We start from the raw sequence: 21406 nt of genomic DNA, 5'->3' as shown, positions 1-21406 counted from the left end.
TTTTGATCAAATCCATTTTCTTATACAATGTAGCAAAAAAAACATGCAAGTGCATGAAATTCACAGCCCTGGCCATTACCTAAAAAAGTATAATTAATTATATATTAATATATACCACAATTAAGTAAAAATATTTTCTAAAAATTATCTAAGTTGTTGTGTGTCTATGTCTATTATGTGAGAATGTGAGTTATAATTTAATAATATTATCTTATATGTATTTAAGCTCACAATATAATAAAATTTAAAACTTAAAATAAAATTGGTAGCTGTATACAAATTATCTGACAACTATATATTATACAAATCGACGGTAGATAATTTGTTTGATGAACACTGTACACGTCTGATATCACCACATTTTGTGTATAATTCGAAATCGAAATTGGAAAACGTAAACAACGATACAAAGATTTCTAAAAGTCCATTTGATAAATGATGAAGTACTTATTATCTATTGGTTAGGCGTGGCAAACAAAAAGTGTTCAACGTAAATATATGACTAATATTTATTCAGTTGGATTTAAATTATTTAAATTGAGTCTCACATAAATTCCTACGATGGTTTATTTTATTAAATTAAATAATTACCTACATAACTAGGCAATAACTAGCATAAAATAAAAATATGCTATAAAATAATATACATTTTTAAAAGGCAGAAATTAAAATCATTATAAAAATAAATTGAAATAAACATACAAATTACTTATGAAGACATAAAACATGTGATAGCGTCATTATTGTTACCTCGGTATTGGTAGACAAGTGGTATGGTAGGTTCATATTAATTAAACCATACTATCAAAGGTCTGTGTATTTCAATCGAGAAAACATTATATGTGTGTGCACATACTGCAGACATTTGTAAAATGTACTATTTATCTTATACCTATGCGGTGTATTCAATATCCCGGTAATCCGGTTAGATTTCGGTTATCAGGATCTTACGTCAAAGTAACATAGGTCGTATAAGCTGATGCAAGAGTCACGTGGTGTCCATATAGATGCATATAGAGGCCATTAATTGGATTTTGCAGAAAAAACAAAAGGTTCACAGTTTTAAGCGACAATCTCATTATCTCTAACGGTGACAGTGTTCAATGAACGGATAATGCAAATCCTAATAAATAATAACAGTCATTCGTTTTCTAGCATTGAATAACCATTCTGAACTTACCTACATGGTGTTTAGGTTTGTTGGCGATTGCAGGTTTTCAACGGAATATTTGACTAAATAATTGTTGTGAGTGCTCGTTACACTATAACATATATTAACGCAGGTATTGTTCGTAGAGATAGAAATTTCATATTATATGCAAATGGGTCAAACGCCGTCGTATGATTTTCACATTTTGATGATAATATTTCTCACAGTTTAATGCATGCTGAGGCGACACGATTAGAATAGTTTTTCGAATGGTAAAATATGTACCTATTATTTAAGTCCCACTCACATACAAAATCTATCATTCCAAAAACTTTTCAAGAAATCGTTAAAAAATGTTATACATTTTATATTTTTGACTTATGAAATCAACCGAACTTGTATAATAATGACGGGGAGTCGGGGAATAATCTTAGGCTGGTTTAGTCGGGACTTCACCGATTAAGTACCTTTCTCGCTCGCCTGTCCCTCTTACATGTCATCTGAGGGTACCGATCCTGCAATGTTTAAAGAGGTCGTTATGTATTCGAAATATTATGATATGTATACAGAGATAATATTCCGATTTTCTACCGAGACTGGAGAAATTTTAATTAGACCTGACTATATAGGATGTGATAAATGAAGCATATAAAAACATATAAAAGAAATGACATTCTGTCATATCTTTCTGCCACACATTGTATAGTGTATATTATATATATTATGTTACGAGTTACCAAAACTGCAGTGCATGGAACTTTACAAGCTGACAACAACTGCACTGACAATATTAACAACAAATCCAACAGATCTACATAATTTCGATTCAACCATCGTATATAAAACCATGGAGCTATATCATACCTGTATGTAGATTTTTCAATACTAAATGTTGAGAAATATTATCAATAAGTCTCAATCATCGTAGTTCACCACATACTGTAATAATATACCTATGCATATAGTTATTCCCCTATCAAAGCTTACTCTCGTTTTTTACTTCAATAATAAATTTATTCAAATTTTATTCCTGGAATTTTCAAATATACTCGGACCAACTAAAAAAATTCTTTTTAAAAAAAAAAACATAATAGCTACTCATTAAGTAGTACAAAAAAAATTCTGATTAAAAATTAAAATTCAACTGACATTTTATTTTCATCGATAAATATAGTGATTACGAGTACAAGTGTATGTCAATATAAGGGTGGTATAACATATTATGAGAATAATATTAGGTATGGTATATTTTCCATAAAGAAAATTTCACAAGATTTCAACGATTTTGGAAAGAATTAGTGTGTACTGTCATAATAATCGTCATGTATATAATATATATTATATAATATATTCCAGCGTCTAGTAGCGTGCCATTGTCCATATTTTGTTACTTTAGTCGTGTTTACATCGAAGATTAAAGCTTGAAACAAAACCAAGACCATTCCGGTTTTATTGAGTTATTGGTACGTTTGTATATCTGTACCACGTTAAATATTCATAACTGCATATCAGCCAACGAACCTGTTCTAATATCGATTTACTATGCTACTTATTACACCCACTCAGAGCAAAATGGAAATGCTCTTGTACCTAACGTTTACCACTCGGCTATTTTTATATATTAGCATAGGTCGACTAATTGCACATACAATGGAAACTTACCCAACTTATAGTTCACCCACTCATTTTGATTTGTAAACAACACTTATGTAATGCTGATACATAATATTATTATTATTATTAGATTAATCGAATCTTTTGTGTCTTACAATATTTATTGTGAGTGAAATGTTTTTTTTTGTTTGTACGATATAATACATGTACTATTCGATTAGTCGCTCAAATAAGAAAATCAAATAAATAGTGTGTAACACGTATACTATCGATGAGTTGTTCATGTCTATTTTATTGATTATCTACATAATTTTTACTTGCGCGTTATGCTTTTGGATTTACAGTGTGATTATAATACCTAGTCGTATGGAATATAATACATTTATTTATGGTTTTCATGAATTTCTTAATGAATAAAATACTGTAAGCTTTTAATAGGTTTTTGTTATTTTTACATTTACAGCATTTTTCGTAATATAATTTATGAAGTAGTATACTCGTAATTATATTAAATTATTATCGATAACCTTCAGAATATCACTTAATTTTTCTTCATATAACTTTATACGTAATTTATCGATGGAAACAAAAGCCAAAATATCAAAGCGAATTCAATAAAACACAAGTCTATAATTTTGTTTAGTCAATAATTAATTTAACTATTAATACGGAATAATAATAGTAATAATACATCGGGAGCAGGGTAATAAAAATATAATATAATCGTAGGTACATAATAATATCTAGGTGCTCATTTTATGGCCATCAACTAACGTAATTGGTCCAAGTATAATAATGGTGAGGAAAAATGTCCGCGTGAGGTCTTCGTTTATTAATATTTAATGGTGGAGAAGTTCTTCTAAACAATAGCATCCCAAACAAAAGTTAATATTCATTATAATAATTTCAATTATAGTATGTAACTTTATTGCATATAATTATATAATACGGTTGCATACTTGACATTGAATTTTTTATTTTTTTGAATGTTAATGGTTTGAACTTATAAAGGGTATTAATTTATGTTTTTATTCAATAATTTGTTTTGAATTTTAAAAATTCATTAAAAGGGAAAATAAACACCAAAATGGACGTATTTACGTCTAAAATATTGTTTTTATAGTTATTATTTTATAACTTCATGTTACTTACAATAATAGACTTCCATAAATTTGATTAATTCATTATACAGTAGAATCTAGTTTAATAATACAATATTATACAAATATAATTAGTTAATAATTTTTGGAGATTAATTTTTTTATACACATAAATTATTTCAAATACATGTGCATTAATCAAACCTATGCGATAAATAACGATTACGCATAGTATGAAACAAATGAACAACTTACTAGTCGATTTTCAACAATACAAAAATCAGTATGTTTTATAAGTAAAAAATACATCTAGTTTTCAATTCCATGCACTTTCAATAAGCTAAAGTTTTTGTTGGGAGATCAGTTCGTATCAGCTAACTTTACACAAACAGAACAAAAAACATAAAATATTTTAAATACTATACCTATAATTTGATATTGAATTATTCATTTATACTCAATGTTAATATTATTATTTTTAAATTTTAATGCACATTGAGGTTTGAGTGATATTTAATTACCGGTTTATTCACTATAAGGGAACACTATACATATGTTGTCTTCGTATATTAAAAACTAACTTTATGACAAATTTTAGATTAGTAGAATCTATTTTTTAGTGTTATCACTTACCTTTAATTAATATCACTTTATTGGATAAATAGATCTATTATTAAATTCAAAAGAATTTTTAGTAATGTTCATTAACAACTGTGTGTGGAGTTTGGTTTCTAACTGTACCTATTTATATTTTTAAGCGAGTTATGCATTTTTCAAACATTACATTTAAAAAAATTCTTCTTACTCATTTAAAAAATTAGAATATCGTAAGAACCCGAAGTGCAAACATGCGGGACAAGATTAAGTGTAAATATGATACTATTGATAAATTAACTCTCATATTCAGCTGACAACACAAAATTGGTATTTCTAAGCGCATATTTTCTATTAGGTGTGTAGGTATTCGTTTGTTAGAGAAGTAGACAACACTATTCGGGTGGGGTGTCTTTTATTAATTCCGTGAGTAAATAATTTTAAGACATATTTGTATTTTTATACCTATAAAAACCAAAAAGGAAAAAACAACTATACATTTTTCTTCCATAAAATATAATATCGATTAAAAATAGAGTTTCATTAGATCACGTTTTAGCAATTAAATACTTAAATATATTAATAATAAGTCAGATATAAATTAGCAACCTGCTGTATTAAATTTGAAGGATAAACAAGGCATAATATGCATACATGCATTTGCAACACAACGATGGTAATGCAATTCAATAAAATATAAATATGGTACTTTGTGCATACGTATGATAATGAGCATAGAAATGTTGTATAAAATCATCTATTGTTGTATTGCAATAGGTATGCCATTAATTGAATACGTGTCATTAATATGACCCGAAAGTCTTTAAATTCAATTATCCAATGTAATATAATTTGGCCCCGTTAATCACTTTTTGTTTCACTTAATTGATATTCCTCATCTATAACTTATAGGAATTTATCGAATATTTAAGTATAACGCGTATATTATAAACTAGATGTTTAATACATAACGTGTACCATAGCAGCTTACAAACATCATAAGCAGGTGCAGGTATTATCTAAGAACCTATATAAGTACCTATCCATGTATAATATAAATTTTATGTTGCTGATAAAATTCAAGTGCCCGTTGGAAAATAATCTTACTAATTCTCTATTACTATGTAAATTGTCGTTATAACGATAAAACATAAGTGTCAATAATAAGTGGTAACTATATTTACGACAATAATTATAAAGTTATGCAAACAAATCAATAAATACCCTGAAAATATTATATTGTGCTATATACATTTTTAATATTTCTGTTTGATACGCCACTGAATACAATAGGATTTTAATGATGTATGCCATTAAAGTATTATACAACTAATATAGTCCTTTTGTTGATCGTTTAATATTTAAGTATTAATCAATCATTTGTCATCACTCACCACTCGTCATAAAATAATTTTCTCTTTGAACTGCGATGCGTATATTTATGAGAAATTTGACCGTACTCACCTTTCTTCGACCTATACAACCTTTTGTTACGATGCAAATTTTCGTTTCGTATCATGACCGTATAACATATTTAATATACGTTACACACGAAGTACGTACAATATAAAATAATATGAGTAATAGGTAACCTGTTGGCTGTAGGCAATAGGCATATATAAACAATTTTTGAATAATAAATCATGATATAGGTTTTTGTTTTAGTAATCATACATAGATATACCAGTTAGGAGTTATGCTATAATCAGAAAAAAATTTAATACTATACGATAAACGCCAAGTTCATGCTTAAGTTTCTATACAGTTACTATAAGTAAGTAGGTAGTATAAAATTAATGCAAATTAATGAATCATACTTATGTGCTAATTACGATAATAGTGAGATAAGGTTTTATTTTTGGGAATTAGGTACATGGTGTGTATTATCATAATTTACAAAATATACTTATTAGGGACCTAATTATCATGTTCGCATTTTGTTTAATGAAATGATAACAAATATGCTTGTGTTTCTTATTTCTTTATAATTGCTAATGATTTTCTTTGGTCAGTATTTGTAGTCACTAAAAGGATTTAATCATTTTACGTCTACATCAATTTATTAGGTCAATGTAATTAGAAAAAATGTTTGTATTTTTTACCCAATATTAAGCGAAATAGATTAAAGCTCAATATCTTCCGACATCAGTGTGTTAGTTCTATTATTATATTAACAAACTATTTTTTGTCATAAATGAATTAGAAATATTTAAATTAATTTATTGTACGTTAAATAAAATATTCACATAACGTTATATATCGTAACCCAACCTAATTACGCTAAATAATTATACAGCGTAACACACATAATATATACGAGTATAATATATATATATATATATATTTCTTAAAGTTAAATTAGTTTATTAATATCTTTATCATATGCCCTTCCTTTTGGTATACAATAATAGATAAATGATTACATCTATACTCTATCATTAAAGTCTCCGGAAGACGATGAAGTTACCATTTCTTATTGTTTATATACCCAAGTTTCAAATATATTTACAAAAAATTTGATACTCTATAAAATTATTGTTTTTAATATCATATCTTGATATAGGAGTCTAACTAATAGAATTAAAATGTTATAGTTTAATAATTGACGATTATAATGAATCTTTTCAGTGTAAATGTAGTAAATGTATAGTACGCACAGTACTTGGCATTAAATCACCAATTTTTTACATTGTGTCCCCACCTGGAGTTTAAATTTTTTTTAGGGGGTAGAAACTGTTTATGTAATTAGCCTTATACGCATACTAACTTATATAATTTGCATATATTTTATTTAAATGTAGTGTCAAAAATTAGATAGAGGAGCGCGTTTATTTAATATTTGGCTACCATCTCTCAATCTCCTCACACATAACAAAAAAATGATTTCCAAATTTTATCTCAACAAATATTTAGCATGTTTTTGCATGGCAGGTCTTAAAACTAATAAAACTTATAGTTAAGCTTAATCTGTTGGTTCCCAAAATTTTTTCTCTTAATCAATATTAAGCATGTATTTATAGATTGTACGGAAGGTGCAAAAGGCAAACCATACATGTGGGATATTCGTATACCCTCCCACCATCAGTAATAATGTAAGCAGAAAATATCCAAAAACAAAAAATGTTACTATTTGTTTTTATTTAGATTAATTTTGTAGTAATAAAATGACAATAATGTGAATACTATAGTTATTTCCAAGCAAATATTAAATATTATCGTTACATATTATGTCCTACTTGTAAGTTATGTTTAAAAACAAAACATTTAAATTAATTCAATTTATACATTAATAATGTTAGGTATGAAATATATTTAAAAATTCAATGACAATTTCTAATTTACACATGCCTAATGTAAAAAATCTAAGATCTATTAAAAAATAAAATAAAAATTTTTAACTTCAGAAATTTATCTTTATAAGTTCATCACTATCCTAACCTATAGTGTTTATATACTCTTTCCCTAATTATATATTGTGAGTGCAAATATTCTACGAAAATCATGCATCCAATTTTAATTTCCCTATGTTATTTATATCTCCAGAATGAACTTTGGAATTTTTAGTTAGCCCGAATAGTGGCATATCCATGTATTTTGGATGATGGGTAGTATTTAACACATAAGTAATGGCACATTTAAATAAATAATGGTGGTAATATCAAAGATGTAATTATAAGAGTCTTCATGGGACAATTGGGAGAGATATTATAACCTCTAATTTCCCGTTCTGAGCATGCTTTTGTACCTACGCATGTAGATAATATTCTTCGAGCATACCTTGTACCTACCCTCATTATATATAGAGGGAAGAGTATAAATAACTTAGGGAATTTTACCAGTAAATTAAAGTATTCTACTAGTCTAGGAAAATCATACCTGGATATTCAAGCCCGGGGGTTTTATTTACAAATTTTTTTATTATTTCCAATGTGAGGAAAGGCTGTTGATATGTAAGTACGTCTATTTTCGAGTAACCACAATTTCTTAGAATAATATTTATCTTTATAATATTATATACAGTTATTGTAGATTTTTGAGCTGCAATTTTCAATTTCAAACCGTATCGATACTGCCGTGGCCTGGTATACGTGTCATTGAAGTAATTCAATTGTTGACAATAGTTGATTTAACTATTATAGACATTTTTTGTTATTGTCTATACTGGACGGGGAAAGATTATTAATCATCTCAAAATATGTTAAATGTTTCTACAATTAATAGTACAATGTATATTTAAGTAGGTTTGCAAGTGTTTACCAAGTCATTATAAGACCTATGATGCATTTCAAATGTTTACTATGAATACCTACCTATAATACTATTATAAAGGTAACTGGTGTACACCCCGAGGAGAGAAATATGTTTTCTCGTACACGTAGGTATAATAGATGTATAATAAAACGAGAGAAATAATGTTTACACAATATATAATAATAACATTAACAATAATATTAGGACAATACATTAATAATAATATTAACATATTTTGTTAATCATTATAGTCAATGATGGTTTACGAAGATTTCCTCATATCATCTTATCATATTTTCTGACATCACTGCAATATATTTAATATTATGTCATACAAATACTGAAAATCCGTCCATTAGTATAGCAGGTATACACATTTTGGTGTGCCCACATTATGGGCGAAAAGGATAGGAAAGTTACAAGGATTTGATATAGACAAAAACACATGTAAAACAAAAATACCTATAATATGATTAGGTATAATAAACGCGGTACCTATTCTCAGCTGGCCGGTCGGATGAGTTACGCAATTGCGAACGGCCAAGCATACCACAAACAGTGCAAGCGCCTCCTCTTCGTACAGCGGCGGCTGCGGCTTCGGCGGCACATCGAAAGTGACCGTCGGTTCACTCTCACTATCGTTGTTGCGCTCCCAAGTCGTACACACACGCGTACGAATCAAATATATGGTAGACACGAGCACACACTTTATTATCATTGCAATAATCACTGTCTATCCGATAACGAAGTGTACGTCGACGTACATTTTTCCAAAATTATAAAACAATATTAATACATTTTTTTTACGGTCTTTCTATTCTTGTCTCACTCTTTTTTTTCTCTCCATATTTTTGAAGAAAAAAAACTTTTGCCATTGGATTAGACAAAATATCTGCAGATGGAAGTCACGAAGTACGCGGTGCTTCTTCTGTGCACCACCGCAGTCATCTACACGCCCGCATTTTCGGTAAGTTCACCGCAGTTAGTACTTATATACCTATTATTGTGCACAGTGTTATAATATTATATCATTTTAAATGCATTTTTGGCGTCATAGGCATCGTCTTGAGCACATTTCGTACTTACCTCGTAATTGCGTACGGTTTGTTTATTGCGGTTTATCGGTTCGTTAGGGACGGGTTCCTTAGCAAAGAAAGTATTTTCTATAATATTATTTGAATTACCAGGATAAAAGGATAAACGATTTTATGTTATATAATATACAATATTTTAAAAAGATCAAAATAATATTTACTGATTTTTTATGACGAATAGACAATAATATTATGTTTTTGAATTTCATGTAGTAGGTTTTTAATAATGCTACAACCAGTCTTGGAGAAATATAATGATAAAATAAAAGTAATAAGTGTTTGGCGGTAACGGAAACGTTATGGTGTTTAATGTTGTAGTTACAAATATTTACGTTATTTCTGATTCAGAAATTTATTCATATATAGTTAATAATATTCAATAAATCAATATAACTTTTAATACTAACGAGTTGTAAAATGCATTTATTGTTAAAAAAGGAAAATTTTATAACATTAACGGATCTATTGGTATAATATATTTTATTCAATATTCATTGAATCGAAATTTTAATATTTTCAATTTTGTCGACTAATCAATTATGAGAATTCTATCTATTACCTCCATACATCTATTATCATAGTGACAATCGCCCATTAGTTTGTTGACTCGTGTTTTATTTTAAAATCAATTTTGCAAGATACACATCTAGAGTGATGTGTTAAAACATGAACGTCAGCTCTGTTGATACGTATATACAAGTATCATACTTAAAATATTAATAATTCATCGTTCAATATTTTTGATTCAATTAATCCTTATACATTATGATAATATACTAGGTACCCACGTACATTTTTTAAAATTGTTTTTCAACTTAACGTATACATCAAACATATAAAATAAAAATATGATAAAATTATCTTTACTAGAGAGTATAGAGACGTTTAATTTTAAATATTCGATATTAATATTACATAATAACAAAATAGTAAACAAAACTACCTATCTATTTATTTATACTTCTGAATACTTGAATGTTTGCATATGTATATAAATATTTGAAAGTTGATCTGTAAACAAGTATAGCTGGTAAATCGTCAAACGAACATACTAATGATTATTATTATTCGAACCGTTATATTAAAATTTATTATCCTAATATTGTACGTGGAAGCGGCAGAGTTGACCCACGGAAACGTTTAAGTTTTGTTCGTTAAATACAAACGCGTGACATAATCACAAAGCGAAATTTCACGGTCTCAAACGACACAGAAACCGGTCACTACATCGGTTTCCTGCCGAATAAATGATAAATTAGTATATTATAAGCATTTAAATTCAAAACGCGTCGAGTACTCCGGCAACGCGAAATTCCATGAATGCACTTCTCTGGTTGATCACATATTAATTAAAACATTTTTTTCCCCACAAATATATTGAGTGCGTATCAGAATGATTTGAAAGTAAAATATTTTCAAAAAAATAAATAATGTTCACCTGTTGTTACTGTATAATATAGAAAATGAATGTTTAACGACGAAAGTGTCACTCGCTGTATAATATATATGTATATATTATATAGTTACTGTTTATATAATTATTATAATATATTATTATTATTATTATTATTATTATTATTATACTTTCCTGTACCACCATACAAACGCGTGTGTGTGTACACTGCAAACGCGGACGCGAATGCATTAATCACGGTTTAATATTATATTATTATTGCTATTGGCGTGCATTCTATACACAGACACACACACATATATATATCATATAAATCCCGACGCGGAAGATGATATTATTAGAACCCATAAATCGCGCGGGTGCGAGGATGACTAGGTGTTATACTATTATTGTATTAATAAAGACGAGCATGAGGACGAGCAGCACACCGAACGGGTTACTCATAATCCGACGCGTACACAATAATATTTACAAACGAAACGAACGTCGCGGACGGACAAGGGCAAACGGCAGCGGCGCGACATTGGGAGCAGCGGCGCGACGGCGTGAAAGGGAGCAGCGGATAATAATATTATAATACCTATACCTACTGCCGACCGTTTTCCGATGATGTACCGCATTGTAACCATATCAATCACAATAATATCATAATAATAATAATAATATAATGGAATAATATATTGTGATAATCTAATGTAACAATAATGGTAGAATGTCACGCTGCTTTTTTAGGTGACGGGTATGTACCCCATAGCGGTTTTCCCGGTGTTTACGCCCGGTGCAGCACTAATAATCGTGTTCGATGAACGTTTCATTTTTTCTTCGTAATCCGCGTATATATTAAGATACTCGAAGACTACCCATATTATAGCGGACCGTTTTCAATGAAATGTATATCAACAGCCGATTCCTCAAGACTCTCGGTATTTATTTTGTTTTTTATTCATTAGCTGGCTAATATACAAAGTGGCTAAACTCAGGAATTTGGTTCATTTTTTAAATGGCACCCATATTGGTTACAGTTTATATTTTTTATGCTACTCCACAGTACAACTATATGGTACACAAGAATTGAAAATATGAGATACATAAAAATTAATAACGGGCAAAACGTAATTAATCATCTAGGTATATATAGAAATAAACGACGTGTACGAACTCAACGTGAACTGAGTAATTAAAAATATTATGTAAATATTGTAAATAATTGGTAAACACGTAGTAAAATTAGATAAATTAAACAGGCGGTACTACCTATATTTCTTTCAAAACTGTACGCGGGCGCGAAGCCTGGTAATTCTGCAGCTATAGTAATAATATGATTAACAACAATGATATTATCGCCGTCGCCACTCGCTTTCATCGGGGGGCGGTATTCTTGTCTAGTTGAGACGTTTTTTTTCGGTGTATACACGTCGATGGCCGCGACGATTAGTGCATCGTATTTTTCGACGACCACGACCTTGAACTTGCTTCAGCGCTCGAACGCTCCGCGGTCCAGCAGCGTCTTCACCGCGGGCCGTCACGACCGCCGCCGACCAAATGGCGTTTTTTTTTTTTTTTTTTTTTTTTCATAACACATACTGCATCGATATTATATTATTATTATTGTAAGCGACGGTCGCGGACGTAGCCTGTAATTACTATCGCGTACGTATTAAAATAATAATATAAACTCGTAATATCGTACCTATATAACATACGACGCGTGTGATAAGTCTTTTATCGCGAAAAACAAATATATACTTTGTATTGTGCTCACTGTTTTCGATGTTTTTTTTTTCCCACTGTTTGTTGTTTGGACGGGCGGCGGACGTCTCGGGAGACGTGTCATCGTTAACATCGTGCGAACAGTCCTCAAGTACCAACTGTAGAGCGTCGTCGTCCGAGAGATGATTTATGATTGCAACGACGTACGACGCATTACATTACTATAGTGAATATTAGGATGCACTGAGTTGCGTGCATTGCTTTTTAGGTAAATAGTGACTGTAGCTCTATACACCCGTTGTCTGAGTGGATTAGTGGATTTTTATGTTTTTTTAATAAAAAATGTTTCTATTTTGAAATCATTATATATCTATTACCCATATTTAAACATTTAATTCTTTAATTAATTTGTTTTTTCTTTTTTTCATAGAGATTTTCATTAAAATAGGTATATGTTTTATTTAGAATCACAATATTTTTCTGAAAATCGAACACTGAATATTAAAGTTTAAATCAGCGAAAAGAAACGTTTGGGCAACTTTAGTAGTGAATTTTTTCGCCCTTGTAAAATATCAATTATTTCGCTCATCTAAGTAAATTAAATACAGTATATTATTATATTATTAAAATATATTGTTCTGATTGCCACATAAAAATAACAGTTGTTGTTAATATCATTTAAATATGTATCGTATAGACACGATGAAATAAGAAATATTAATAATTTGAAAAAAACGTATAGTAGAATTAGATCAGATAGTTAAATGGACACACCACATGTTATTATATAATATATAATATATTTATATTTAATATTTATACAGTTTGGTCCGCGTGATGAAAGTTTAACGCGATACTATAAGTTGTGACGAATAAAGTCATTATATCGTCATCATGATACACTATCAATATGACATGCGATAAGGGATGATTAAAATCGATAGTGTGTGCAGCAATTGCAGTAAAGTTCATCGCGGTATGATCGAATTATTATTACTATTATAACACATAACCTACAAGTTCCTATTCTTCATAAACTGCACGTATATACTACGATATACATGATATTTCATTATTATACATATAATAATATAGCCATATAGGTAATATAGCACCAAATTCGTTCATTTTCAAACGCTAATATTATACACATGAAAGTCATAAATGGCAGGACTACAATGCATATTGTATAGATATTGATTTTTGAATGGCACGCTCAGATTGACGATAAATAAGTTATGTTAATTTCTTACGCATATTTTTTGTTTTTTAAATATAAGTAAAAATCTATGTACCTATTGTAGATTTTGAATATTGTGACATTGAGACGTAATATATTGTATACATTGCGCGTGTTCGGTTCTTTCAAAAAACACCAGAAATATGTACCATGTAAATTACATAATAATATGAAGGCTTTTAAATGTTTATCTACCGTGTTTTAGTTCTTTTTAGATTCATATTTATTGATTTTTAAATCTATTTTAAAATGTCCGCCCCACGAGCTTGAGAATTTCTATCATTTTATACTAACGCACATCGATATTATATATAATATATTTAGATTGATACAATAAAGAGATATAAAAACATTATAATACGTCATATTATCAAACTTTTGTTTTCGAAATAAAATATATATAATAACAAAGCGTATTTACAAAAACATTAAAACGTACTAAACGACGATCGATGTAACATTATTTTTCTCATCTTTTTTATAGTTATGACTTATAAATTGCGAAATAAATTACATCAGATGTATAAAGTTTTGACGATCCAGTCTGATCTGTATAGCGTGTGATGTTTGAAGGAAAATCGTTTTATTGCTCTAAACATGATCTTATACAAATACCTTCTTGGCAATCCGGAAACATAATATAATAATATATTATATTATTGCTTTGCTATTTACTCGGTTCTTTTACACAAGTAATCTAACACTAGTTTTTTTTTCTGTCATACATGTTTTTAAATCGAGACAACCGTTCGCGAAGACCAGTCACGACTTCATAATTTTACAAAAGAAATGACACCAACGCACCTATATAATGATCTCGTATAGTCCGCTGAGGCGTGTGACGAAACAATATTAATAGTAAAACTACTGATCAGCTTTACGCGGAGTGTAGACATTCCTGGCCGCACAGATAGACTTAACCCAGACGGTCTTGACCTAAAACCATATGTTCTTTATTGTATTTGTTTTCAAATCGTATAAGTTACATCTGTTATTATTATTAACGACGTGATTAGTATAATATGGGTAGGCACATCCAAAAGTGGAGTTTGATAATATATCGGTGATTTGGGCTTGTTAATTTCTAATGATTTTTTATTTGATTTTCGTAGAAATAGTTCACCAAGAAGTTGACCATTTTTATCATTCAATCACTGTCACCTGTCAGTAAATCAATTTACCGATAACCTTTTTAAGCTGGTCAAATGAAATTAGGGATATTATTATTATTTATTACATAGGTATCTATATACATTTACTGTATATTATTTTCGAATTAAAAATGTACGTATTTTTCAAAACAAAATATTTAGATGACGAAACTGAAACTTAATTTGATTTATACGGTGTTTTTGATGCCAAGGTTTTGTATTTTATCAATGCGTATTATATCCCTGTTTACTGTCGTTGACCACGTCATATTATTTTTATTAAAATATAATAAAGTGCTTTAAATTGTTTAAAATAATATAATATAATGATATTATTATTATTAATATTATTAAGGTGTAAAGTTTACTGTTTAGTACCCCTAAGTTATTTTAATAATACGTTAGGCGTATGTTATAATATGTGTATCGGATATAGCCACCGCTTGAGGAATATGCGGTGCACGGGGGCCATTAGATCACCGACCTTGGTCACGAGTGGACCATAAACGATGTAACACAGAGATACGAATGTTCCAAGGAATTTATTCAACTAAAATTTTAGAATGTTGGAAAAAATGTGCACCTAGTCAATGACTTCTGCGTACTTGTACGCATATTATGTATTTTGTTTTATTTTAATGGCGCTATTGTTGTTATCAATTATAATATATTATTTTATTATGCGGGGGCAATTAGTTTTTAACAAGGAATTTAATTGCTCCGACACATTAACTACTGCATGTTTTGACGTGTTGTGGCGTAAACCGCTGTCTGTTGTGAAACTTGCGCCTATATAAAAATATTATAATTTATAATCTATTATATAATATTATTATTTTACGCATTTAGCTTGGTTTTAATGGATCGTCAATTTGACACGGAAAAAAACATGACGAGTAATATAATTTATTACCAATATGATCTTATTCGCAAATTGACTCGTCACCTACGCTCGGTTAAATGGTCGGTGCACATTTTATTTCCAAGAAAAAATGAAAACGATTACGACACAAATAAAATAATATAAGTAATTACATTTAACACGTTTGAATTAGTACCTATTTGGATTGTGAAACGAGCGTGGACGTATATCATGTACGCCGTTCATCATGTATGCGCCTACTATCTCGTATATACATTATACAATATTGAAGTTCGGAATGCGATCGTCGTAATCATCATCTAACAAATTCATTACGATATTGTTTGCGACTTGACGGTCTGTATGGATATAATGGTATACCTAATAATAATATATTTAATTGTCGTTTACAATAACAACTACGGTGCCATTGAAATATCCGAAGCTATTGTTTCTTATACGTACATCTTCTATACCTATCGCATTTGCATGACATTAATTTACACATACGTTCCATCATTCACAAGTTCATCAGTCGTGAGATACGATAATATTATAATGTCGTCGATAATAATAATTATTATTATTGTCATTTCACATACGCAAACGTTGAAAAAAAAATATTAATAATAACAACGCGTGATTACATCTTGGAAGGTATATTTATATACACACACAGTGAGTTGTCATCGGCTATTGGCACAGATGTCCGGAAATAAAGTATCGTTATAACGGTTCGTGTGCAGTATGATATAAAGATTAATGCAAATTTTTATCGCATTATTATGATTTATATATTATGTATTTCTACAGACGACTATGTATTTATAGAAATGCAAATCGTACAGACGAAATAACATAGGTACAAGATAAAAAGCCCATAAATGGTCTTCGTGGTGTAGTGGATTTACGAGATTTTTTTTGGTTATTCATGAGAAAAACAGTTGTCCGGATTTTAGGTCAAGACCATTTGCGTTGCACAGATTAGGTAATTATCGTATTACAATAATTCTGCCATTTGTTTACTAAAGTGCCGTAATATGCATGTGCGTATACGTAGGTACAGTCTTTTAACCAAAGAGTCCAATGTCAACCGGGTCCGTGGTATAACAATTTTCGTTTTGGTAACATAAATAATATTATTGTTTAGTATAGTTAATTGAGGCACGTTCGGTGCCAAGCATAATATTCGTATTCAGATGTGTTTTGGTCCAATTAAAATCGCATTATTATATAGGTACCGTCCTTTACTCCTTTTTATATAAAATCAGGAGATAATAATGCAGAGTAGACGACGTCTTGCAGGAGAAAAAATATTATTATTTTTCACTAACGACGTAAAATGTTGTAGTTGGTATCTATACATATATGACTATGCGTGCAATATTCGCCTATTTATTGTTTTAGTTGTTGACAATCGGATAGGAATATTATCAACTATATTATAGCCACCTATTATATATTGTGGCTACATATATTATACAAACAATAATGATATAATGAAATAGTCATTTAATCGTCGTCGCCCGTCGGTTATTCTCTTGATGCTGTAGTTTCAAACGTAGGTACACTATATAAATTATATTATCATCAAGCGTCTTTCATCATTAATTAGCGGATGATATATCATCGGAGACAATGCGGTTATGGAGCGACCGCATCGGAAACCTCTCACACGATATATGTACGTATATAATAATAATAATAAACACAATGCGCACTATAAACATTGCAATATCCATAATAATATGTTATTATAATATAATTTATATCGCGAGTGCGTCTTTATTGATGCACGTCTCAACTCGCGTTATTCTATACGGATCTCAAACACTAAAAACGTATATGTATACTCATCACGATTGTGGTGCAGTATAATATTACCTACATGGCTACATGTATATATATTATATATTTTATTATTATTTCTTCGCGACGCGTTACGGCCGCAGAGACAATAATGACAATGATAATGTTATTATTAGGGCTAGGATTTTGTAGCATTTGCATTTTCTTTCATAGTACTCCAGGACATAGCTAATCTAAAACAAAATTCGATTCATTCATCACAGAGTTCAATATGCAATTTTGTTTTTTGTTTTTTTGCTTTTTCTTGTGATATTCGTAAATAAATGCTTTATTGGTACTTTTTTGTCAGTTTATTAGATTTTTGTTAATTATACGCATATTTAACATTTACGTATATATTTATCTAAATTATTATTTTTTCATTTATTTTAATTGTATAATTATATATATTTTGTGAATTCGTAGTGAAATATTATCGCCTTATCGGAAAATATTTCTGAAAATAGATTCTTAGATTTTGTGATGACAGGTACCTAAAATATAATAAAACAGTTTTTAATTTATTTTTTTCAATATTTATAAATTGTACTTAATTGGTGTGAACATATAAAAATGTGTTTAATTAATTATTTTTTGATTTTCACCTAAACTTAAAAATGTTTAAGTCTTTTTTAGTTGCATTTTCCTGGTTAAATGCTTTTTTTTGTAGCATTATTGGCAATTTTTTAATTCCTTTATTGTAGGTTTTTAGTGCTTCATTTTCCTAGCCCTAGTTATTATTATATTACGACGGCGGTGTTGAAGTAGGTGATCGCGGTAAGGGTCAAGCGTTGCTGTTGTATTACGCGGTATATGATGCAGTGCATCGCAGATAGACCTATATAGGTGTACGATATAATATTATACCGTATATGCATGTGTTCTGCGATCACGAAGCGTGTAGACAGTATTACATATTCATAAAATATTATTATCATCATCGAGTTTGTGAAACGCGAAAAAAATATACGCCGGAAACCGTTGTTTTGATGTCGTGTTTGGTGTTTCGGACTGCGACTTGCATGTTATGCAGTTTATTGTATGCTGCAGTAACATCGTGTGACAATACAGCAGATAATCATTTTTTTCGTGTTTTATGTGACCAGATAAGAGACGAGTGCAAAAAAATAAATGGATGATATTGCATCCTTCACAATATTTTATAACTGCCTATTATATTCATTGTAGACCAAAGTTTGTGGACGTTCTCATTGTGAGAATTTTAAACTTCTTTTCATATTTTTATATTTTTGTTTTTTTAATTTTTAAACCATAAAAATGACGAAGTTTTTATAATTTAAAATGTTTTCAACTGTATAGCTATAGGTAACTTGAAAGATAATATTATTATAATAGTAAAACTAATTATATTAAAGGAACAATACATTTAAATAAAATAAGAAATAACAAAATAAGTAAGTCAAGTGAAGGGTTTTTCGAAATTACTTTTATAGTTCTTTTTTTTTCGAAGAATTTTATTAGAATCGTTAGATTTTTTTGTTTTGAATTGTTAGATTAAGCCATGTTTTTAGAATTTTTATAGAAGCGTATTAACGAGAAACTATAAAAGCCATCATTTTATTATAATAGATAACACCAAGTAATGGTTAAAATAGTAAAACATGTAGTAATCTAACCATGATATACATTTACAAAAAATGTTTAAAAATATATTATGATGATGATGATGATAGTTATATCATGTTCAACTATGAAATATCATAATAATACTTATTTAGCCACAATGTTGCACAGTGTGGGCCCAAGCGGCAAGCACTCGACAATAATTGAAGTCTCCGCTATGTGCGGGTATAGGCGCGGCATAGGCATAGTTATGTTGTATACTTGCCTATATATTTATTATAATATTATTATAATGTCTGTCGACAATTATCACTTGTGTTTTAACGGTGAATTTTGATTTAACGGTGTAAACGGTTTGATATTTCCGACCAACCCGAATGAGACGTCATGACCGCGCGACACCGTCGACGGGGGTGGGCGCGGTGCGTTTCGGAAAGTCGCGTGCCACGGCGGCGACGGTCCATTGTCTGTGCGATGCAGTGTCGGTATTATATTAACGGAGACTTAGGTATATTTACTACACGAAACGCGTGCGGTGTATGCAAATCGACTTTCTACCGTTTTGTCATCATATAATATGCGACGGGTGTGTGTGGGCATAAAATATTATACACGTGTGCATATACGATCTTGACATTGCGGCGAGCGGACGACCGCGGAGATTCTCGCGCGCGGTCGCGAAAGCGATCGATCTGCCGCCAACATCTCCTCCTCCTTCGACGACGACGACGTTTCACCGGCACCTAAAATAATAATAATAATATCATAACGATACAAATTATTATAATGGCAATAATTAGGTGTATATACGTCATGTACCCATATTATACGCGCACGTAATTGCATATTATTATAACGTGCGCGTGTTCTATATAGTCCCACGCGAACCCCATCCGTCGATCGTCTTTAGATATTGTCGAACAATATTATTATTAGTATGATGTGGATACGTATAATATTATGGCAGTTTAGCACATTATTATATTGTATATATAGGTATAGGTATCCGTATCTGTGCCCATCGCGTTAGTGGCTAGTGGTTATCTACCGCTACCATACAATAAACATTTTAAATATTTAATCATATTTACCATCATTATTGATGTCCATGAAATTTCCCCTCATCCTCCCCACTGAAAAAAATTATTGATTCGATCCCAAACCAGTGCTGATAATTGTTTTCAATTTTCTCACAAACAATGTTTTACAGTAACTTTTAACTTAATATTTTCACTGTGATTAAAATTTTACAACATGGATGAGGATATCAACTTTACTAATAGCTCATCAAGTTGTCACGTCGGATCCAAATCGGTACAAATATTTTGCGACATTTCGCTATTCATTTACCACTATTGGGAATTTGACTTGATGACTCGAGAGGACCGACTTCACGGACATTGTTATTATTATTTAACATTATTATATGTACCGTGTACGGCAAGGCACTATCCCTAAAACAGGTACTTAAACTGGTAATCGTCATAATAGTGTCTATGTATAAATAAGGCAGTAACCTTTCAATGAAAAATAAAATCGTTTCCGTGATAAAAAAAAAAATACATATTTTAAAGTTTTATTTTATTGCATTGGAATGAGTAGTGCACATCACGTATGTAGTATTGCAATTTGCAGCTGCCGCCGTAGGTAAGTGGCTCCGACACTAATACATTTATATAGTGAACTTGTGTGTTCTATATTTATACATAAACATCATTGAATTGTATGTAATAATTTGCATTGAAGTACTAAAATTTCAAAACGTATTATTGTCATTTCTCCTACGATAAACGT

At 29.9% G+C, this 21406-nt stretch overlaps 1 protein-coding gene across 1 annotated transcript in view; it reads left to right on the top strand.

Moving 5' to 3' along the window:
- Nucleotides 1-9318: 9318 nt before the first annotated feature.
- LOC107163971 (peroxidase-like) overlaps nt 9319-21406 on the top strand; it is a 44191-nt gene continuing 32103 nt past the window's right edge. The window contains exon 1 of the mRNA XM_089219384.1: nt 9319-9676. Coding sequence (XP_089075510.1) covers nt 9608-9676 — 69 coding nt within the window. The 5' untranslated portion in view covers nt 9319-9607. The remainder of the gene's footprint in view (nt 9677-21406) is intronic.

Source organism: Diuraphis noxia, unplaced genomic scaffold (genome assembly GCF_037042655.1).
Source record: "Diuraphis noxia isolate RWA-SAM2 unplaced genomic scaffold, SU_Dnox_SAM2 contig0002, whole genome shotgun sequence".
Lineage (NCBI taxonomy): Eukaryota > Metazoa > Arthropoda > Insecta > Hemiptera > Aphididae > Diuraphis > Diuraphis noxia.
The sequence above is the reverse complement of the archived record's forward strand: the minus strand, read 5'-3'. Positions and strand labels throughout refer to the sequence as shown.